Source organism: Silurus aristotelis (genome assembly GCF_946808225.1).
Source record: "Silurus aristotelis genome assembly, chromosome: 13".
Lineage (NCBI taxonomy): Eukaryota > Metazoa > Chordata > Actinopteri > Siluriformes > Siluridae > Silurus > Silurus aristotelis.
In genome coordinates, this window is record NC_139586.1 from 782,871 (window position 1) to 805,436 (window position 22,566).

Genomic DNA, 22,566 nt, shown 5'->3' on the forward strand with positions numbered 1-22,566 from the left:
TTTTTCTCGTCAGTGGGAAAAGCATTCACATGTGATGTTTATGGTGGTTTTTCCGGGTCTTTTGGTGTTCGTGACTAAACGGTTGATTTGGTTAATGTTTTTCCTGAATGGTTTATTCATCCTGAGGAACAGATTACAAATGCAAATGACGCTTGAACTCAACCCTAGTTTTTTCTTTTTTTTTATCTGCTCAACTGTAAATGAGATAATGAGGGAATAAAACACAGCTGGAACAACACACAGCTGGAACATCTGAGCCATTAGAAATGTTGCAACCTCATATAAACGATTTGGTTTCGGATTTCCTCAACTTACAGCGATTTGTCTTCATATTCATTATTTAATTTATTTATCTATAACTTCATTCGACTCTAAAATAGACAGCAGCCAACATCTGCAGTGTTTATATAAGTACACTAAGGACAAACCATATACATAACAAAGCACTGTGGAAAGCTAAAAAGGTCAACTAGTGTAACTTATCATTCATCTGAGACTGTTTATCTTCTTTGGAAATAACCTTTCACCTGCTCTTTCACATTTCTGTGAACCTTCCTCCTTTTCATTTCTGAAAATCGTTATTATCGGTGTCACAGAAGATCTGATCCGTCTGAAGCTGTTTTTTTGAACCCGTTCCAGCCAAACCTTGGCTGCTCAGCTTTCCATTAGGTCTCAGGTGAAAATATTCCCATCCCATCTCTTTCCTCTTTCCCATTCTCTGTGCAAGCAGCCGAACAAATCGTCCTCCTGTCTCACACCTTCCTATCACACCGTCATCAGCAGCACCTTGCACTGCAACCCTTAGCACTGTCGCATTTATACCTACTGGTACAACACATTTTGCATTCAGTCTAAGCAGCTCTGTGCAAGTGTTTTTTATTTTTTTTTAATGTGCGTTAAATTTGTTACAAGACATAAAATCACAAAAAGCTTAGAAAGTGTGTGTGCATTGCAGGCGAGTCTCCACAATGTACAATCTGCACTTTAAACTCTTAATTACATTATAATCAGACAGACTTGTCTGTCATTTCACAGTGAAAAGAATTTAATGTTATTGATCCTGTATATATTGGGAAATTAAAGTGTTAAAGCAGGATAGTAAAAAAAAATATATATAGCGTATTTTATTTAAAAATCATCGATCTGATCAGGCAAAAAAAACGTGGGCTGCTTTTTTTGTTGGCAGCTTCATAAAAAAAGAAAAAACAAACAGTCATTAAGGAAACTAAAGGCAGCACAGGGACACTTAGTCAGAGCACTAACACATGTAAACATGTCTTGACTTTCAGTTTGTCACCCAACCAGAGCCCAATCACCCCGAGCCCCTGCAGCCCCTGCAGCCCCTGCAGCCCTTTACAAACCCTTCATCCGTGGAGGTAAGCCAGTCGCCTCACATGCTGAAAAATACTACATAAATTAGAACCAGAATTTAAATTAAAGCATATTGACATAACTAATCCTGCCCAACAAGGTTTTATTTTTGTATGTATATATAATGTATGCTTCAGCCTATAACTAGCTCTAAACTGTAGTTTATTTCTGTTGTTGTTATTTTCTTTTAGATAAATAGATCTTATCATTAGTCTATGCATAAGTAAGTCATTTTCCAAGCTTGTAGGCTGCTGGCCCATTAGTCTCATAATGATTACAGCAGTTATTTACGCCTATGACTAGAATGAACAATCCACCGTGAATGACTTGCATACGAATCCTTATAATTAACTTGTGATTTGTAATGAAATTCTGTGTTGACTTTTCTACTTAGTTTTACTCTAGTGTCCTACATTTCCCGTAATTCTGTCCAATTGCATGGTAATCGTGGCCCTCTCAGGATTATTGCTGCATTCGTTGTGTTCATTTGGAAACTGTCATGATGACTTGGGATTTTGTTTTAAAAACCAACATGAAATTGTGTCTTTCTTTGTTGATCATATAAAGTTCATAGAAACAGCACTTTTATAGGTACAGGCATCATGGCTAGTGGTCCTGTTTAGTGTTCATGAAATTGAGGCACAACACAACAGCGAACAAAAAGCGTGTTTGTTGTGATATTTAGACGCTTAGTGATAAGCCTTTACACTCCAGTGATTAGTTGGTGAGTATTACAGCGTTATAAAGTTTGCATAAGAACTGATTTTATTCAGAAGTCAGTTTGATAATCTGTTTGTTCTTTTGTCACATGACTCCCATAGACGCTATGCAGATATATATATATATATATATATATATATATATATATATATATATATATATATATATATATATATATATATATAATATCACTATGCAAACGGAGAAGGAACTGGTAGTTCAAATGACTAATCCAAGATGAATTTTCATGTTGACAGGGGCATTTTTACTGGTTGTAGGCGGGAAATTTGCAACCTCACCTTCGATGCATAACCTTGCTTCCTAAATAGGAAGAAAGGAAACCTTATATCAAAGTGAAATTCTACTCAGAAACCTGAAAGGTCCCCTCAACCCCAAGTTTGGTGTATGATGTCATGCCAACATGGCGGCCCACATTGCTGTATGGCATGACTTCAGTGTGATACCCAGACTTATATACTCATGGGAATGACAAACACTGCAGCAAGAAACACCACAATTCCTAAAAAAAAAAAAAAAAAAAAACACCCACTAATGTTTCCTTATATAAAACGTGATTTGTTTTAATGCTGGCTTTAGTGTGTGTGTGTGTGTGTGTGTGTGTGTGTGTGTGTGTGTGTGTGTTACATGTCAGCACATACTTATTCGCCCTCTGCCGTGATCACGTTATTATTTACGGCACGACATTTACAAAATTGTGTTATTACGTGATTCTATTTTGACTAGCTGCGTTAAGACTTGGGGAAATGACGTCATCGCGGCTCAGCTCGTACCACGACCGGGGAAAAGTTTTGTAAATTATCAGGAGTGCAGAACTGAGGACCGGAGCGAACTTGAACGTTAGAAAAACAAAAGAAACGTTGAATAAAAGTTTATTATGACGCAATAGTACGGGTGTTAAAGTAGGTCTGGTGGTATGTCTGACACCCCTACTGGAGCAGAGGTGGTACGTTCCAACGTCAGCGCTGGGTAATGAACAGAACGGAACACAAAGCAGCAGCGGGTCTGAGACAGGAGCAGGCGGGGATGATGGCGTGAGAAGAAGGAGGAAAGAAGTTTCCAAAACTATTTAGAATAAGTTATTAGTGCGCGCTCGACGCGGTGACAGGAATAGGCGGGGATGGAGCACACCCCGGACCGGTTGAGGAATGCTGAAAGTTCGTGGAGGAGCTACGAACCTGCCAGCTCGGATGGCTAAGCTAGGTTAGCTAATTCCCTCAGACAGTACCTCAGTCAGTCAGGAGCTGAAACAAAGCCCGGGGATGAAACTTCATGCCTTCTTTCGGAAAGTGCTTGAAAAGTGATGCGAACCGGACCCAGGACCTGTGGCTGAAAGCGGGTTTACCGACTCCACACAGTGCGGGCAAAGGGGAAAACCCCTCACGCGCAAGCTAGCTAGCTAAACACTTCGGTACCGTTGGTACCATGTCTGACCCGAGCTGTTGGAGTGCTGCAACCAGCACCAAAGCCCACTTCGTCCCTGGGGCGATGCTGAAGAGATCCAAAAGGTAAGGACGGAGAAGAAAAATGCCGCTCGGTTCTTTAATTGTTCTGTAGGAACCTCACAGGTTCACGCGCACGCGACTTTGTTGTTTGTGTTGTGGCTCACGCGCTCGATCGCAACTCGGATCCAAAAACGATCGATTCCGCTGATGATCGGATTGTCTGAGAAGCAGGGTGAGAGTGCAGGTTTCTGATTTATCTTCATCATGCAAACAAAGCAACAATTTAATTTGCATACCTCTTAACAATAGACATTGTCCTAACTCCACGGTGTATATGTACAAGTTTACTTCCTATAAGTTTATCATCAGTGAGTGGATCCAGTGGTGACTATAGCAAAGAAAAAATGTCCTGAGACTGAAGAAGGAACCTTTGGAGGAACCAGATTTAAATAGGAAACCAATCCTCATCCTCAACACCAAATGCATTAATTACAGTTCCATCATTATTGAGGTGTTCAGCGATGGACCCTTAAATGCAAAACATGCGATTCTGTGTTCCTAAGCCTTTTTTAGCAGACTGTTGATCTTAATTTCAGTCCAAATCCATCTGTGAATGTTTTGAGTTGCTTAGTAACTTTATGGATCTTTAGGGTGTTGATGTGGAACCAGCCTCACATTGAGTGATCTCGACAGTGTCAGCATGGTGTTACTGGGTCTTGAACCTCCGACCTTTAGATCAGTAATCCAGAGCCTTAACTACTGAGCTGCCCGGATTTTTGTTAGTTTTTGCCGAAATCCCACTTTATGTGGCATTTTTACAACACCCTCAAACCTTTCTCCTTTCAGTGTAACCACCTACACTGTTAACCAGTTATTAACGAGTCCTGCTTTTCTCTTTCTGTGTGTGTGTGTGTGTGTGTGTGTGTTTGTTTGTCGCAGTTGCCGCAGCAGCAGGAAGAACCTCGGGGTCGGGACGCCTTCGCCGACGCGCCCGCTTTCACCCCTTTCAGTACACACAGGTGAGAGTCGACACAGACTCGTGAAAAAAGAAACGTTTGTTAGACGTGCCCTGACGTCGAGGAAGTCATGCCACTGGTCACTGGATTGACCAAAAAGAAAAACGAGTCACTGAAAATCCAAATGATAAATAATGAATTAAAAGCATTCACAGTGAGAGACTGCTAATAGCAGTGACTGTTTATTTATCACGTTTAAAACATGAACGTGAACATGAAATAACTTGTTTTCCCATAATTCATCCGTTCACTTGACTTTGCACATCGTGCCACATCATGTACTTTCAGCATGCCTTCATTTCACACTGTATTCTACGTACTCGTGGTACTCCACCTCCTCGCCTCTGGACGTTACATTTGATCTAACATCTGCACTACTTGTATCTGGTAACCGAGTGAGAGATTTATTTTTTTTTCCTTCCCTACTGATCTGAAGCGTTCCCGTTATCAGATTACGTAGGGGCACGTAAACACGGTGTTGCTTCCAAAATCATATCCGTTTGCTATGATCAGATTGTGTGAACACTCGACTGCAAGCAAAAGAGCGAGCGGCGCCACGTGGTCGTCCCACCCCAGATCGCTCTTCTGCGTCCGCTTGGAGGTCGCAGGCGTCTGTTCGCTGAATGTGCTAATTATTAGCAGAACGCAGCGTTTTAATTATTAATACAACATTCCTGTGCACTGATGTGTCCCTGAGTCATCCTGTCGCTACAGTGCACTGGATTTATTTTATGCTTATTGAATCGGAGGAGGAAAACGGACATTGATGGGATATGATGCAATGATTATAAGTGATGTACAATCCGAGTCAGAACTCGAATTACAAAGGAGTCCTTTCAGACGGTGACGAGAGCCGCAGCAAATCAGGAGTTGAGAGTGTGTCAGAGCATAAACAATGCAAATGAGAGAGAGAGAGAGAGAGAGAGAGAGAGAGACAGACACTATGAGAGGAGGAAGAAGGATTCCAGACTGTCGATGTTTAAACTTTTGTCCTGGTAAGATAAATATCAGATGAAAGATTTATTTATTCTCTGATTAATTTCAGAACCTGGTGCCTTTATTTAATCTCTGATTTGTGTAGTGAGTGATGGAGATCATCACAAGGATCATTAATTTGATCATATTTATTTATTATTGCCAGTGTTTTCTTTGATATCCAGGACCCCTCTGACGTCCAGGTCACGGGTGATTAAATTCCTCTGCTTTTAATTAGTTTCATTAGTTATTCTACAGAGGTATTTGATGATATTACAAGACGTATAAATAATTTTAGACGTTATAAAATTTCAGATTTAAACAACATATGGAATATTTAATCATTTCTATACTCATAAAAATAACTCATGTTTGTTGTGTTTATTTCATGTATTTTGTTGTTTTGTTTTTGTTGCTTCATTTATTTTGGTTTCTGCTGTGATTTGTCGCTTCTGACCTTAAAAAATGACATGACTGTTGTGTATTTGTTGCACATGTGCACATCACGTCAGTATATCGGTCCTTTTTAGGTTTTATAATCAACGTCACACTATTTGTGTACGCGATTGCCGGTCACGGTCATGTGCTTTACACAGTGTGTGGAAAGTAAGCGAGGGTGAACAAAAGCTCCTCTTACAGATCGTATCTGAGCAGTGAATTTCCACAAGCTGGGTACTAACACAGACTTTTTCTTTAACTCTTAATCAGACTCGTCCACATAGGAAAAAGAGTGTTCTATCGTTTTCTTATTAGAAATACAAAGATTTTTTATGTAACACAAAGCGCACACTGGTGCGTGTCAGTATTTTTATGTGCAGCACCTGTTTTCTTGACTTGTTGAATTTTTTATTTTTTTTTTCTAGCTGCGAGCAGTCCTTTAGACAGTCCGAGAAATGTCTCAGCCATCGCCTCCCTCAACTTCCCGTTCGCCCGCAGGTGAGTAATCGCTCACACATCTTATTTCTGGAGTAATCTCTGTCTGCTCTGTATATTAATTCTGATGCATCTCTTTCTTCACCTCTCTTTCTCTATGTCCTTCCTCTCAGCCACCTGGCTCGAACTGACAGGTAGTGAATCTCTCCTTCACTCTGTTGGTTTGTTTGGGATTTCTGAAGGAACAATCATTCAGAGATCCACATTTCTTTCAGCTTCGTTAGATATTTTTAATTGGCAGGTGAAGGTGTTCATTGAAATCACAAGCCGGTGATGGTGTTGAAGTGTACAGGAGGGTATTAGAATGGTGCTGATGGGGTGATTATATAGGATAATGATTACTCTGTTATTATTATCATTATAAACTCGGTTCAATGTCTTTGTGCATGTTCTAAGTGCAATTTTCCAGTGCGGTCTTTTAGCTTTGATTTTTTATGATTTTGTCCTTGCAGGGCGGAGGGTAGAAGGTGGTCACTGGCCTCACTTCCATCATCTGGCTATGGCACCAATCCACCTAGTTCCACTGTCTCTGTAAGTGTCTTCAGAGTCGTTTTCATTTTGAAACCTCGGCGTGTTTTTACTTTCGGTAAAGTGCTTTCCCTCCTGTTGAAGAAGTAGTTTTGCATTTTCGTTTTAAAGTTCTAGTTTGGTGAAATCCGACCTGAAAATTTGTATCACGTGAAGACGTGCAAATCCGAGATGGAGGCAGTGCTGCTTACCGTCACACAACACAGACAAAGAGTGTTTATAGAACATTATTATGATTCTTGATTTCACAGGCAGAATAGTCTTCTCATGGCTGTAGACCAGATGTTCCGTATTAAGTCTAATCCTTGGTTTAGCAGAATGTGATTCGAGTATGAACTTGGTACTAAATGTGTTTATTTATATTTACAGGTCATGTTTTTCTCTTCTATACTCAAATTCTAAATCCTTCTGAATTCTGTTTCAGTCCTCCTCCTCTTCCCAAGAACGCTTACACCAGCTTCCATACCAGCCCACCCAAGACGAGCTCCACTTCCTGTTCAGACACTTCCGTAGCTCGGAGAGTATGACCGACGATGATGGCCGAAGCTCGTCGTTTATACGCCCGCGTTCCCGTAGTCTCAGGTAATCTCTCCCTAATGTATATATAATGCTGCGTCGCTTGTTTGTGTTTTATTTGTTGTATCAGTGCAGTCGCAGTCTTCTTTACATGTGTTTTCAGTCCAGCTTCAGTAGATCTCTATGAGGTTCTCCCACACACAGCTTAGTGCTCACAATATACACCTTCTCTACACTGCCCACTCACACGTAATGCTAGCACACACTACAGTCAGGTCATTAAAGAGTTAAGTAGCTTCTCAGTATAGATTTATTTGCTCAATACTTAAATATTAGAATGCAGAAACATTACTAATTTAAAATGCTAATTATTTGTATCATTTCTTCTGTTACAGCCCCGGACGCACAAGCAGCTCGTTCGACAGCGAAACTGTGATGATGAATCATGTTTACAAGGAGAGGTTTCCGAAGGTATCCCATCCCACCTGAGTGGTGTCATGAATTATTTTACATCTTAACTACTTTTTAAATTTCGTGCTGATGATCAGCAGGCTTCAGGTAGACTCACCGTTAAGCTCTTGTGTCCAGGCCACGGCGCAGATGGAGGAGCACTTGCTGGACATCATCACGCACTGTTCTGCCGACAGCACTTTACCTCTGGGAGACGGAGTACTGGGTTTCATCCAGCACCAGCTGGTGGAGCTCGCAAGGGACTGTCTGGACAAGTCACAGAAAGACCTGATCACCTCCCTCTACTTTCTAGAGCTGCAGGAGAATCTCGACAAGCTGCTGCATGAGGTGCGACATGAAACCGTCCGCATGTGTCTTTACCCTGTGAATTTTAAACATCGTCGAAGTCTAAAAATGTATTTATATAACAGGGATTCAGAGGCAAAAAGCCATAAATTTTTCTTTATTATATTTTCCTTGTAGTTGTGAACTTAAGGTGCGTAACTGACACTCTGGTAACACTGAAGTCTTTGAAATAACAAGTCAAGATTTTGAGCTTTAGTAGAAAAATACATTCAGGGTTTTTGCAGACTCTTTAAAAAGTCTAAAATTAAAGAATCTAAATTTTAGGCTTTAAAATTCCCTGTTCTTAGTCTTAAATGATTTTAAACGTAATTATATTTCGATATCTATGTAACACTACCTCTAACGATCATTAAATTGCTCCTGCAGCACTTTAGAATGTTTTTTTTGTTTGTTTGTTTCCTGTGCTGGTGTTCTTTCTTTTTGTAGTACAAAAATAATTTGCAGATTACAGATTAAATCTTTTTGCTATGAGGAAGTGCTGGTTTCAAGATACGTCATCTTGAAAGACAAAAAGGCCAGTTGCTAACAAGTTTGTGTTGTTGATGTGATTATAGGTCTTAAATTTATTCTTGACGCTCTTAAAGTCTTAATCTGACTCAAATCTGAGGAAACCCTGTACATTTGACTGATTTGCATAACATCCCTTCATTGCGTTGCATAATTGCTAATGGATGACAGACTCAGCTGCTACCCTTAGGCCCGTTTTAGTTTCTTTAGTTTTTTTTTTTTTTTTTTTTAATATTGCATCATGTCAAAATAATTGTTCATGACCCATATGCAGAGTTAATAGTTTTAGCGATGCTGGGATTTAAAGATGTTTATATTAAACACAGATTAACCACCGACGTGACATTTAAACATTTCTGGTTTTTGCCGTACCACTCGGGTTATCGTGTCTCTTTTGGCTACGCCGAGCTGTTTATTGCTCATCTGTGGCTCAAGCTGGCAGCTGATCTGACGGTGATCTCTAAAGCTGGCTCCTGCGCAGTTTCAGACGGTACCAGGCAGGAGCTAGCAGAACAAACCCCCCGCTGTTTCGGAGAGGAGAAGTAACATCACGCTGAGCTGAGCTGAGCTGTGCCTGACACCAGCGTGACAAAAGTGCCATCTTCTCTCATCTCCCTTTCCTTTCACCCTCCCCCCTCCATGGCGTACGCTTTTTACTAAGAGTAACAAGTTCAGTAAGAAACAGCAAGTCTACCAGACATTTTTATCACGGCTCACGACGCAGACGTTAATTGCGAGGCCGAGGGAGCGCCGCTATCCGGGAGGGGAATTTCCCCGTGTGTCGTCCTACCCTGTGTGTCTCAGGGTTAAAAATGCAGATCTCCCCTTCTCAGGGCTAGAGAATCTTCCACGCTACTCGAGAGCCATAGTTTCCATAGCAACCCCCACCTTCTGTGCAGTGTGTAGACAGCCCCAGGCAGGACTCATTGCTCGCTGTCAGATTGCAGGGCTGCTGTGGACATTATTCACAAAGCTAAGCTTATTAAAGTGTTTCCCACATCCTGCACTCAATGCCTCCGGTCTATAGGCTCTGGATTTTATTTATTTATTTTATAATAACTAATTTCTTTGTACTCGCATTTACTCTTCCAGCTGTTTGTTGCATTCTGTTAAATAATAAGAGAATTCGCCCCAACTGTGACGCGTCATGTTGATTCAGTTCTTTCGCGTTACCCCAGAAATAGCCTTGCAAGTGTGGGTGAGAGAAAGCAGCTCTATATATATGTATATATGTAACATTATTTGTATAATGTTAATATAAATACGTCTGACTACATGGATGTATTGTATGCACGGATATATAGACACAAGTCTAGCGTTAATAACAGGGTCTGGCGTCATTATAGACGGCGTCTATAGCTCCTGTTTGTGTGGGACAGACCAAAGAACAAATCTGAATCACTAACAGACATGTGCTCAGTGGAGATCGCTTGTTCTTCGGATGTTGAGGAGGTTACGTGTGCCTTTCTTGCTACTGACTCCTGCTTATCATCTTCCTGTTGTGATTGAACTGTGGTTACATCACTTTCTAAAACATTGTCTTATAAGTGAAACTAAAGTTGGAAACACATAACTCACACTTTTAAACATAAGAGTAGGAGTTCTGGTTACTTCTCATAAATCGCAAATGAATTCAATGCAATAGGAAAGATGTGGAGCAGTAGCCATGGGACGGTGTTTATCTTAGATGGTGCAGTAGAGTGCATGCTGTACCATGCAGTAGATCCCTACAGTGGATGCAAGTAGCAGTAATGTGCAAATAACAAATCTGCAAGGAAAAAAACGATCATTGCAGTAAAAGCAAGTTATAGTAAAATCTAATACTCCATCTTATCTGTCACCAAACAAAAATATTCTGTGCTTTTAGGCGCTGGAGCGGTCCGAGAGTGAGGAGGTCACCATCATCACCCAGCTAGTAAAGAAGATTCTCATCATCATCTCACGCCCTGCAAGGCTACTGGAATGTTTGGTAAAAAAAAAAAAAAAACCACAAGATTCAGTGTATTCTAGAAGAAATCTCAGGGGTGGATAACTTTTTGTTATACTCATGATAATGTTTTGCATTGGCAGGAGTTCGACCCTGAAGGCTTCTATCACCTGCTGGAGGCAGCAGAGGGTCATGCTAAAGTTGGCCAAGGCATCAAAACAGACATTCCTCGTTACATCATCAATCAGCTGGGTCTAAACCGAAATCCCTTAGATGGTAAAAGACGAAATTTATATAAGATATAGTTTATATTGAATTATTCAGTAAAAAAAAAACAGATTGAAAACCCACTTATTGTTTGTTCTTTTTGTAGAAGTAAATCAGTTTGAGGAAAACTATGACTCTGGGCCGTCCCTTAACGTGGAAACGGAGGAATCTGATGTAAGTTTTGTTCAGTTTTCTTGCACAGATTAAATATAATCAAACATTTGAACCTTAAATAAACAGAATATCTCATGGTGGTGTTTATCCCTGCAGCCGAATAAGTCAATGCTCACCCCACCTCGAAGGAAACCACTGGAGAGTGACTTTGAAACCATAAAGCTGATCAGTAACGGAGCATACGGGTAAGCTGAATAAACGAATCGAGTTCTACTGATCACACTTCATTCAACAGTTGAACAAAACTGCTTTTAAAGCCAGCAGCAAATCAGTAGTGGACATTGAGGAAATGACAGCAGATCATTATATCCTCATATTAGTGAATATACGGACTGCACCCCTGATCTTATACTATAAAAATTAGAATTAAGTATACACCTGTCAGGATTATACCTGTGTGGGGTCACTGCTTCTGCTGCCAAAGCTGTAGACGCCGCCCACGCACATCATTAGTTTAATAGGCACTGTGCCGTTCTTCTCTTACAGCGCTGTGTACCTGGTGAGGCACAAAGAAACTCGCCAGCGATTTGCCATGAAAAAGATCAACCGGCAGAACCTGATCCTGAGGAACCAGATCCAGCAGGTGTTTGTCGAGCGGGACATCCTGACGTTTGCAGAGAACCCTTTTGTCGTCAGTATGTTCTGCTCATTCGAGACCCGTAGGCACCTCTGCATGGTCATGGAGTATGTGGAAGGTAAAGTTCTAGTGCTGTGGGGGGTTTTTCACTGTCAAAAATAACCTTTTTTTTTGTTTTGTTTTGTTTTGTTTTTTTTTCTTTCAACAATTTTGCAGGCCAGAAGTTTTACTCTGAACCAAATTGGAGTAACGTAATTCTCCTTCTGTGATTAACAGGCGGTGACTGTGCGAATCTGCTCAAGAACATGGGCCCGCTGCCGGTCGACATGACCCGATTGTACTTCGCCGAGACCGTGCTAGCGTTGGAATACCTTCACAGCTACGGCATCGTACACAGAGACCTGAAACCTGACAAGTATGAAAAATATTAGATGTTCAGTAGAATATTGTACATTTAGTATATTGACAATAATACAGCTGGGTTTATTTATTTATTTATTTTAACTCTACGTGTGCAGCCTTCTGATCACATCAATGGGACACATCAAGCTGACCGATTTCGGTCTCTCCAAGATCGGTCTCATGAACATGACGACAAATCTGTACGAAGGCCATATCGAGAAAGACACCAGAGAGTTCATCGACAAACAGGTAATGGTGTTTATACGGTGTTGTGTGGAAGATCCTTCTTTATTCCTTCTTCTCTTGTTTACACTCCTACAGCCTCAATTCCATATTGAAATTCAGTCATTTTGGAACCCTTTCGAATAAAATTCCGATCTTCTGACTGAATCTTCTGAACCCTGGTGGATCTGTATTGTGGTCATACGGGTGTCATTATGTTGATTATTCTGCCGTTGGTTCTCGCTGTAGGTCCTTGGCACGCCCGAGTACATTGCGCCGGAGGTTATTCTACGACAGGGTTATGGAAAACCTGTAGACTGGTGGGCCATGGGAATCATACTTTACGAGTTTCTGCTGGGCTGTGTGCCGTTTTTTGGCGATACACCAGAAGAACTTTTCGGGCAAGTTGTCAGTGGTAAGTCCAGATGATGAATATAAAAGCTCTTAACGTTGGTGTGTTTAGATTTTGCCAAATGCCTGACTTACGTATGTGCTTTATTAGATGTCATCATCTGGCCAGATGGGGACGATGCTTTGCCGGTGGATGCTCAGGACTTGATAACACGTTTACTGAGACAAAGTCCGATTGAGAGACTCGGGACGGGTAATTTAACAGTTTGATGACTGGAAACACTGATACTACTTTTCTTTATATTTTTCAGTCTGGTTTATAAAAAGCTGCAAAAGCTTATTTATACACTGATTAAACATCAAGCAAGTCACTTTACAGTACAAGATCTGGTATATTTATAACATTTTAAAGACCCTCTTCTCCAGTTAGACTTAAACTGAGCAGTTATGGGTTAATGGTCTTGCTCAAGGGTTTGATGGTGCTGGGATTTGAACTCAGGATCTTCTGTTCTAATGTCTCATGGAGTTATTAGTGACCTTTAAGACTGAGGAAAAGTCATCCTCTATAAATGCAGTGTTTAACTACTGAACTGTTTACTGTGTGTTTTGAACACATGTACAGGTGGAGCATCAGAGGTGAAACAGCACACATTCTTCACCACTCTGGATTGGAACAGCCTGCTTCGCCAAAAAGCCGAGTTTATTCCTCAGTTAGAAGGAGACGATGACACTAGTTACTTTGATAGTAAGTGTTATGATCCTTTTGTAGATCGGATCTGTAACATGCACTTGCTTACCCTACAGTGTTACTATTATTTTTAGCTTTTTGTCTGCCTGTGTTCGTTCATCTTTCATTAATATAGTTCATTTGCAGTTATTTTTTTTTATTTGCATAAGCAAGTCTCATTTGTTTATCTATTTCTTTGTATTTGTCTAAACCCCCCCCCCCCCCCCACACACACACACACACACACACACACACACACACACACACACAATGAATCCAGCTCGGTCCGATCGCTATGATCATTTGGTTTCTGACGAAGACGATGAAACAAACGATGATGAGTCTTCCCTCGAAATCCGGCGTTTTTCCTCCTGGTCGAATCGTTTCAGCAAGGTCAGCATTATCGAACTGAAAGTGTCGTAAATATTCCACCTTTACTTCAAAATGCACCTTACGCTTTTCCTGCGTGCTTTTTTTTTTTTTTTTTAGGTATACAGCAGCACAGAATATCTGGCCACACCGTCCAATCTGAGTTTCTCATCTGACCGAAGTCACAGTGAAGAGCACGAGGAACGTTCGGATGGACGAGAGAGCCACTCGCCCGGAGAGATGCTCAGACAGAGCAGCACAGGAGCCCCGGAGAACAGGAGGCTCTCAGGGCAGAGACCATGGTCCGTTAGAACAGTTTCCTTCCTACAGCGTTTCTAAAAAAAAAAAACTGCGATCTTCGCGAAATGTTTTGTAGTTAAGTGTGTTACTAATGTTTTTTAACTTAACGATTTCTTTATTATTGACACATTTAAATGATTCTGAAAACTTATCATGACTTCCTTGTGCACTGGGGCATGTGATCTCCTCTCAGAGGTTTCTCAGCATGGGAGAGATCATGTACAACAAAACGAGGTGAAATCAGGCAATGGCTAGAACATTCCAACCTGAAGATTGTCCATCTGAACTATTAGGCAAATAATCGAGAAGTTTAATAGAACCTGGGCTGTAATAAACTTACCTGTAAAACTTCAGCTTTGAGTGGATTCGCACTTTAATCTGAAACCATTCCTTCTGTTCTTGAATCTTAGTAAGAATTCCTGTTATTTTTTTGTGGTTAAACTAATGGACCTGTTTCTGTATTCATTTCATAGTTGTTTTTAAAAAGCGTAACATGTATCATTTTGTTACAGTCTGAGACCGAGAGCCTCGTCAAGCTCCTCCCAGCCGGACAGGTGTGTAAGCCCCCTGGTGGCGAGCAGCACACACAGCCTGGAAGCCATGCCCCGTGTTGCACTCTCAACTGATGATGAAGGTCAGGACTTCCTAACAAATAGCTCAATTGTCATTAGGTTTATTTTTGCAATTGATTTCTACGGAATTAATGCATTATAAGTGTTCATCAAAAGTAACTTCAGATTTTTACGATTACGATCCTTTTAAGTGTTTTATCCAAATTGGAGATGTAACATTTTTATTCCTTCTCGCTTCGCAGCTGAGGTGGTTGTATCTAACCTGAGAAGAATCCGGCTGCGTAGCAACAGTACAGGAACAAAGCACTCGTCTCCAAGGGAACACGGCAGCCCGCGATGTTTTGGCAACCAGCTCGAAACCCCTGACAGACAGCATTTCTCTCCAGGGGGCAAAGTGCCAAAATCTGCCTCTGTGTCTACCTTGTCCCTTATCATTACTCCAGGTGAGAAGCTCTGTGTGTCTCAGACTGAATATAACTGAATCCAATTAAAGTAAGCATGTTTTTCTTTTGTACTACAACCCAAGCTTTTCTTTTTCTTTATTCAGATGACATGAGTGGTGGTCTCCAACCCAGCCCCATCTCCCCACGTTCTATTTCTTCCAACCCTTCATCCCGAGATTCCTCACCAAATCGAGACTTGTCCCTGAGCATCAGCTGCTTGCGACCTCCCATCTTTATCCACAGCTCGGGCAAGAAGTACGGCTTCACCCTGCAGACCATCCGCGTCTACATCGGATCTAGTGACGTATACACCATCCATCACATGGTCTCGGTGAGCGGCTCACACAAACTGGAGCTCCAACAAAATGCTATTCTGCTATTATAAGTGACTGCTGTTAATGCTGATTTTTTTTTGATAGAGTGTGGAGGAAGGCAGTCCAGCTCACGAGGCTGGTCTGAGAGCAGGAGATCTGATCACTCATGTGAATGGAGAGTCAGTGCAGGGGCTGGTGCACACCGAGATGATTGAGCTGCTGCTTAAGGTGAGGCATAGACCATAAACAGAAACAGTTACAGTACAGTTACAGATTTAGTTTGAGGTGTGGGTTATATTGTTATTTTCACGGACGTGGTAGACGTGTGATATATCCCAGCTCACCCTGCTCCCAGTGATCATCAAGAAAACAGAAGCTGCATTGACACTCGGACAAAAAGCGATTCTCACATTCCTGTGTGTTTAACCCGTGCTCAGCAATTCACCATTGTTTTGCAGAGCGGTAACAAGGTGGCTTTGCAGACCATCGCCCTGGAGGACACAACCATTAAAATCGGTCCGGCACGGAAAACGAGCTACAAGGGCAAGATGGCACGTCGCAGCAAGAGGAGCAGAAGGAAGGACAACCAGGACCGGTGTGAAGGCTTGCATGTTTTTTTTAAATGGGAAAAGTAAAACGTTTAGCTAAACAAAAAAGACAGAAGAAGAAAAATTAGATTTTATGAAATCCATCAGTCTCTGAAGCTGATTTAAACAAGCATCTGGCAAAGGTGTCAGAAAGAACCTGCAGCTGCTCAGAGGACACACACATTGTTTTAAAGGCATTGTGGTTGAATAAATGGAAAAATGAATAATTCATAGCATATGTATAGATACGATATAAAAGTCTAATGCAGCCGTGGTGTCTGTCGTTCTCAGACGGCGAAGCGTCCTGAAGAAGCTGTCTAAACAGAGCACTGTAATGCACAGCAGTCGCAGCTTCTCATCTGGCCTCCATCACTCGGTTTCCTCCAGCGAGAGTTTGCCGGGGTCTCCCACACACAGCCTGTCCCCCGGACCTTCCACACCGTGCCGTAGCCCAGTTCCAGACCACGCCACTGGTACACATATATACTTCAAATGATGTCTTTACCCACGTAGCTTTTCAGTGAACAGATTATGATCAATGTTCTTTAATTTCATTTCTGTTTTTAAAGATTTTTTCGGTGCACTTCAATGTTCATGTATGTTTAAGATTTAAATAACCCAATGAAAGCCAGATTTTGTGGGTCTGATTATTGCATGTTGTCATTTTTAGATATAAACCTCCCCCAAAGTGGATCTCCATGCTCCAGCTCACCAAGTTCTCCAGCTGTCCAAATGCGACCCAGCTCACTACACGGCCTGGGGTCCAAACTGGGCGCTCAGCGCTACGCTAAAGTCGGCCGACGCAAGTCAACCAGCAGTATCCCTCCATCACCGTTAGCCTGCACCTCCTCCCCCCAGGCCCTGTCTCCTCAGCACTCGCCTTCTCCCTTACCCAGCATTACGAAGACCCTTCATTCGTTCCATGGTAAAACACTGTCCCCGCCTACTATCGTCCGTCATGGGGTTCGACCGCGCAGCACCGAGATTCCCGTCTCACCCCTGCTCAAGAGAGTCCAGTCGGCTGAAAAGCTCTCCGGTGTCTTCCATGGGGAAAAAAAGGCCCACGGTCCACGAAGGCACACTTTAGAGGTCCCTCACTGTGAGTTGGACATGGGTGGGGACGCAGAGGTGGAGTCTCAGTATGGCTCGGACCACGGCAGGCTCGGGGCTTTCTCTGCCGGACAGATTGTCGTGATGCGAAAGCTCAATCTGTCCGAACGCCGCGACTCCTTCAAAAAGCAGGAAGCCGTGCAGGAAGTGAGTTTCGACGAGCCGGACGAAAGAACCGTACAGACTCCTGCGGCATCGAGCACGCCGTCTGATGCTTGGCCCAAGCGCAAAGCTGAGTGGGTGGTGCCAGACTCGCAGCCCAGGGAGGAGTGTGTGGTCAGGAGGGTTCCTCTGGTCCCTCAGATCGCTGTTCAGGGCTCAGAGAGCGAAGAGCTGGAGGACTGGCAGCCATGTTCTGATGAGGAGGAGAAAAACACAAGTGGGAGTTTGGACTCGCACCCAGAAGACAAGGGAACACCAGAGAGCTCGTGTTCCAGCGGCGTTCCATCAGACGGATCATCGGTGGAGTCTAAAAGCAAAGGTCACGGTACCGATACGGAAGAAACCTCAAGTCCAAGGAAGGCGAAACTCCGAGGCAAATGACTCGCCCAACGTCAAAGTCACTTTTCATACTCCGGTTGAAGTTCTGCACACCTCCTGCACTCTCGGCGCTCCTGACGAACGCGTCCGTGTCCGAGCGATTGGATTGGAATGCCACTCAGTGTCTTTAAAATTCAATTTAAAAATGAAGTAAGCTAGATTTTTACAGGGGGAATATTTCTAATTTTTTAACGCGTGATAGAATTGTGACGATGGTGAAAACTAAACCTGACTGTAACCAGCAGGGGATTTTTTCCAACCATCGAACGGAGACGGGAATTTTATGAAAATGTATTTTCAGATTGCAGAATGTTTGTATGTCGAGGTAGCTACCATGGCGAATTACCACGATAACGTGATGAGGTACGAGAACAAGAGCGGTGTCTTGTTTTAAAGCGAGGGCTATAACGTGCTGTAACGTGCTTTTTAGTTGGTCATGGTTTTCAACTTGTCAGTATTTTTGCCGTATCGAACTCTTTTTTGTCTGGTTCAGTTCTCACAGCTTCATACACAAATCTGTGTTCGGTTTGGGTTTTGTTCTTTTAGTGTGTGTTTGTGTGATCATTGCAGCGTCTAACCTCACTTTGGATACGTAGGCTATGGGAATTTCAGCTCAGGGCTTCTGGCTGGAGAAATTTCACAGGTGTGGATTTGAGGTCCATTTTTTTTCTTTGTGTACAGTTGCTTGATATCGTAGTGCCTCAGAGAAACACGACCCCTGAGTAGTAGTGGAGACTCTTTTTAACTTTGTGACCTGGTTTTATGTTCATGAATCTGATTTTCTACTGTATATCTCGGTTTTTTGGGGGTTTTTTTGGAAAACTATGCTAACTGGAAAACTGCGGCGCGTTTCCACAGGCAAACTTGAATGGGTTTTCTCTCATTTCAGCTGCACTTCCAGGAGGAACCTCCAACCTTTTTTTTTTTTTTTTTTTTTTTTTTTCTCTCCCCAAAACGATATTAAAGAAGATCTTTCAACGAGCATCAAAGCTTCGATGCGAATTAATTTCGCTCTTATTTACGACGTCACGTCAAATCGGTTCACAGGACGTCTTTCTTTCCCCTAAACGGACTGTTTGCTTGTTACGCATGTGATTTTTAACGTGGTTTCGAATCCACATTGTTTTTCATGTATGTTTTCCGTCGCTCGTTTATCAAACTACCTATTGTATAGGGAGAATGTTTACATTATTTTCCATTGACCAGAGGGTTTTTTTCCGTTATTTTAAGCAAACTAATGTCTTAACTCGAGCCCTTAGCAGTGGAATTTCCTAAACATATAAAATGCAAAAAAAAACTCAACAAAAGGCTTCCACTTAACACTGATCTGTCGAACAATCTCATCTCCCCAAATCTCCTTTAAGATGTAGGTTTTCCCCCGAAAAAAATATACAAGGTACCGAATGACTTAATTTTTTCCTGTAAAGTCCCACAGTGATTACCGTTAATGATTTCAGCTGCTTAGAGATGGAGGAGGTATTTCCCCCTTTTTTTTATTTTTTATTTTAATAAAGGAAAAAAAAAACCCTCCTGTTGATTGGAGCGTCTTGAAGTGCGTAACTGCATCCTTGCTACTCTCTTGGTGCTACTTGAACCTGTAACGCATTCCATGTTTGACGGTAAATTGATGTCGGGTTTATTTTCGAGACCCTGAAATAACTGCATGCTGCATGTACTTTATCGTGAGCACACAACAAACGCTCGCATGGTGTTCGGTGCAATACGTGTCTCCTGATGCATCCAAGCCTATGATTTTTCTTTTCTTTTTTAACGTAAATTTGGCGGTGATTCAGTCAAAAGTCTTTTGTTGGATTAATAATTATAATGGACACTTACTCTATATTGTGATTTGGAAAATGATTTGTTCTTTCCTGACTAGTGGTGTAGCACCTGAACCTCCTTAATTAACCCCGAGCTCGGTTGTTTCTGCTTTCTGTTGATTGTGTCCACATCTGCTCCAGAAGAACTGGAAGTCCGGGTTTGTATATTTATATGCAATAGTGATGTTCTTCTTCCTTCATTTCTTCACATCTGCGAGGATCGTAGTGTTTATTTGTTGTTGTTTTTTTGGGTCTGTGCTGATTTGTAAAAATACTTTTATATCTATTTTTTGTAATGTTGTTATACTTGTTGGCCAGCCCAGTCGATGCTTTGTATTAAATCATGTGTTGGACTCACTGGTGGTTTTCTTCGTTCTTGCGCAGGTTCACGCCGAGTACCGGACGTGTTGATTTCAATTTATAAAGTTTAGTATTTTAGTGATTTGTTGGATCTCGTTCTTAAAGATAAAATGTGATCTTTTCAGTAAGCAGATCCCCAACACGTCTACACACACCAACTTTAACTACAGTTCCAGTAATGACATCATGACTCAATGAGCAGCTTTGTCTCTCATCTTCTAGTCAATTGTTTGTTCTTTTGTCACGTGAATCGTATAATTATTGTAACAATGTCGAGACCTAAAAAATTTATACCAATTGTGTAGCGTTTTTGGAAGAGACGAAAGAACGACTCGGACCAGGAGACTCAGGATGAACGAGTCAATAAACTACGCAGATTTTGCAATGTTTTGCTCATAGAAAATGAATAAATGGTTCATGATGACCCTCAGTAGCTACCATCACAACACCTCTGAACACGTGCACAATGGAAGGTTGAAGGTTATGCAGAGCAGGTCTGTAGATGTTCTATTCTATTATGTAAGTAATAACGCAGCTGGAGGTGTTTCAGGATGTTTGTGCACCATGTGGAGGTGAAGAACATCCCGACGATTTACACACCACGCTGTGGATTTACCGTGGTCACTTCCCAGCATTGAGAAGTTCAAGCCGTCTTTCTGGTTGGAGAGAAAAAGCGATTGAGTGGATCGATATAACACTTTTTATATATACGGCTCATCACATCTACAATTCTGGTGTTCCATCTCACCCAGAGAGAAAGTAGTGCCAGAAGATTACATTTGCATGAGTGTAGGATAACCAATAATAACAATAATTGTAACAATTAACAATAATTGTAGATAACCCTTTTTTTTTTTTTTTTTTTGTATGGATCCCAGATCTATCTTTCGGGGGGGGGGGAATTGATCAATTTCCCAACTTTTTACAGAAGAGTCACTTTAATAAAAGCTAATATTTAACATGAACCTTGGGCTGTTGTTTGTTTTAGACGAGTCTGAACGTGTACTTTGAAACGGCTCACAATCAAACGCTCGCTGCACCTCTGGGACTGAGATCTGCTGTAGGATATTCAGCATGGGGAACAATTCCTGCAGTCCATCTCCTGAAACGATTGATGGCATCTACATGGTTGGTCAGGCTGGTGGTATCATTCCTGACATTACCCTTGATATGGTGGTGTCTAATTACCTCTCTCTGAACTCCAGCTTCGCCCTCAACCACCAGTACAGTTCCATCCAGGGGCGTCTTTCGATGGAGCAGCTTGCTGTCCTGGATAACAACCTGACCTCCATTTTCAGCAAGAAGACCAAGGTGTCTTATGGAGGTGTTGGAGTTGTGGCTCTGGCTATGTCTTTTCTCTTGGATACTCTTGTTGCTGGTGTTCTTGGACAAACCGAGACCGAGTTGATGGATCCGTACAGGAGGATCTTCGGCCCTGATAACTCTTCGGAGGTCTCCAGGATCACCAGGGATTATCTGAGACGTGTTCCTTGGATGGTGAATAACTCTGACCTGATGGCAGAGATAACTGATGTCTACGACCAGAAGCTGAAGCTCGCGTTAATAAAACTGTACGAGAGCATGGCTGTGGAGAAGCGGATCAGCACAGCTGCACTGAAGCTCTGGATCAATGGAGCGGCTGTTCACCTGCACATGAGGATCCACGGGATCCGGTTGTTCTCGGTTCCCAGAGGATCCGCCGAATCTCTTCGCCTCTCCTACAGAACCGGACTGGGGCGACTTGTACAGATGTACGCCTCGTATTTACGCCAGAATGTGAAGGAGCGAGCTCCGACTCAGGAACCTCCAATAAAGGCTGGGTTTTTAATCACGGAACCGAACAGAAAGGTCCGGCACCGTGTGGCCCACATATCCTGCCAGTCACAGGGCATCATAAGTGCGATTTTGTCCCGGGTTCTGGCAGCCCAGAATATTAGAGCAACCGAAACCTTTTTCGAGGTAGCAGGTAGAAACATAGACAAGCTGATCCGACAGGAGGAACATTTTGAACTGCCGAGTAGAAATACGAGTTCTTCTACATAAATCCAATGGAGATCAGACTCTACCAAACTTCTGGATTCTATCCTCTTTATCCCTTCTTCCTCTTCTTTTTCATCTTCAGTCTTCTTCCATTCCTTCTTCATTATCAACTGCCTATTTTTCTCTTCCTGTACCACTTCTTTCTTCTCATTCTCTTCATCATGATCTTCCATGTCTTTTTGTTCTTTTTCTTTCTCTTCTTCTTTGCCGTCTCGTTCAGCTACCTCTTTTTTTCTCATCCGTTTAATCTTCCTGGGGGTTTTTTCTCTCTTCGTCCATGTCAGTCATTCTTCTTCTTCTTCTTAATCAGCTGTCTCTTCCTCATCCTCCCATCCTTCTAAAGTATATCTTTTTCTAAATTCTCCAGTTCTTCCCACTCTTCATCCTCTTCCCCGTATTATTACTACAAACATTTTCACTTGTTGTCAAATCAAATCAGAAAATAAAAACAAATAAATAAAATCACATGATCATTTGGTGCCAATGAATTTATTTGATTTATGAATAAATGCCTTTTTTTTTATTTGATCTTCAGAAAATCGACAGCATTGTTTTCCCCTCTGTGTGTCTGCTCTTGATCTTATCGTGCAATGATGGAAAAATATCATGCATTTCCATG

At 42.0% G+C, this 22,566-nt stretch overlaps 1 protein-coding gene across 8 annotated transcripts in view; it reads left to right on the plus strand.

The window, feature by feature from the left end:
• mast3b (microtubule associated serine/threonine kinase 3b) overlaps nucleotides 1–19,904 on the plus strand; it is a 23,493-nt gene extending 3,589 nt beyond the window's left edge. The window contains exons 2-28 of one of the 8 annotated variants that reach the window (XM_083559523.1): nucleotides 1,290–1,376; nucleotides 4,494–4,573; nucleotides 6,409–6,481; nucleotides 6,592–6,612; nucleotides 6,931–7,009; nucleotides 7,431–7,588; nucleotides 7,918–7,993; nucleotides 8,111–8,320; nucleotides 10,713–10,814; nucleotides 10,916–11,048; nucleotides 11,146–11,213; nucleotides 11,310–11,398; nucleotides 11,700–11,908; nucleotides 12,067–12,205; nucleotides 12,309–12,441; nucleotides 12,664–12,829; nucleotides 12,917–13,018; nucleotides 13,388–13,510; nucleotides 13,773–13,885; nucleotides 13,982–14,163; nucleotides 14,674–14,795; nucleotides 14,976–15,176; nucleotides 15,281–15,507; nucleotides 15,596–15,718; nucleotides 15,949–16,085; nucleotides 16,369–16,550; nucleotides 16,748–19,904. In XM_083559523.1, coding sequence (XP_083415649.1) covers nucleotides 1,290–1,376; nucleotides 4,494–4,573; nucleotides 6,409–6,481; nucleotides 6,592–6,612; nucleotides 6,931–7,009; nucleotides 7,431–7,588; nucleotides 7,918–7,993; nucleotides 8,111–8,320; nucleotides 10,713–10,814; nucleotides 10,916–11,048; nucleotides 11,146–11,213; nucleotides 11,310–11,398; nucleotides 11,700–11,908; nucleotides 12,067–12,205; nucleotides 12,309–12,441; nucleotides 12,664–12,829; nucleotides 12,917–13,018; nucleotides 13,388–13,510; nucleotides 13,773–13,885; nucleotides 13,982–14,163; nucleotides 14,674–14,795; nucleotides 14,976–15,176; nucleotides 15,281–15,507; nucleotides 15,596–15,718; nucleotides 15,949–16,085; nucleotides 16,369–16,550; nucleotides 16,748–17,730 — 4,318 coding nt within the window. In that variant the 3' untranslated portion in view covers nucleotides 17,731–19,904. Of the gene's footprint in view, nucleotides 1–1,289; nucleotides 1,377–2,878; nucleotides 3,618–4,493; nucleotides 4,574–5,478; nucleotides 5,566–6,408; nucleotides 6,482–6,591; nucleotides 6,613–6,930; nucleotides 7,010–7,430; nucleotides 7,589–7,917; nucleotides 7,994–8,110; nucleotides 8,321–10,712; nucleotides 10,815–10,915; nucleotides 11,049–11,145; nucleotides 11,214–11,309; nucleotides 11,399–11,699; nucleotides 11,909–12,066; nucleotides 12,206–12,308; nucleotides 12,442–12,663; nucleotides 12,830–12,916; nucleotides 13,019–13,387; nucleotides 13,511–13,772; nucleotides 13,886–13,981; nucleotides 14,164–14,673; nucleotides 14,796–14,975; nucleotides 15,177–15,280; nucleotides 15,508–15,595; nucleotides 15,719–15,948; nucleotides 16,086–16,368; nucleotides 16,551–16,747 lie in introns of those variants that run through there. The other 7 variants (XM_083559525.1, XM_083559527.1, XM_083559524.1 and 4 more) reach the window with 7 other exon arrangements.
• The last annotated feature ends 2,662 nt before the right edge of the window (nucleotides 19,905–22,566 follow it).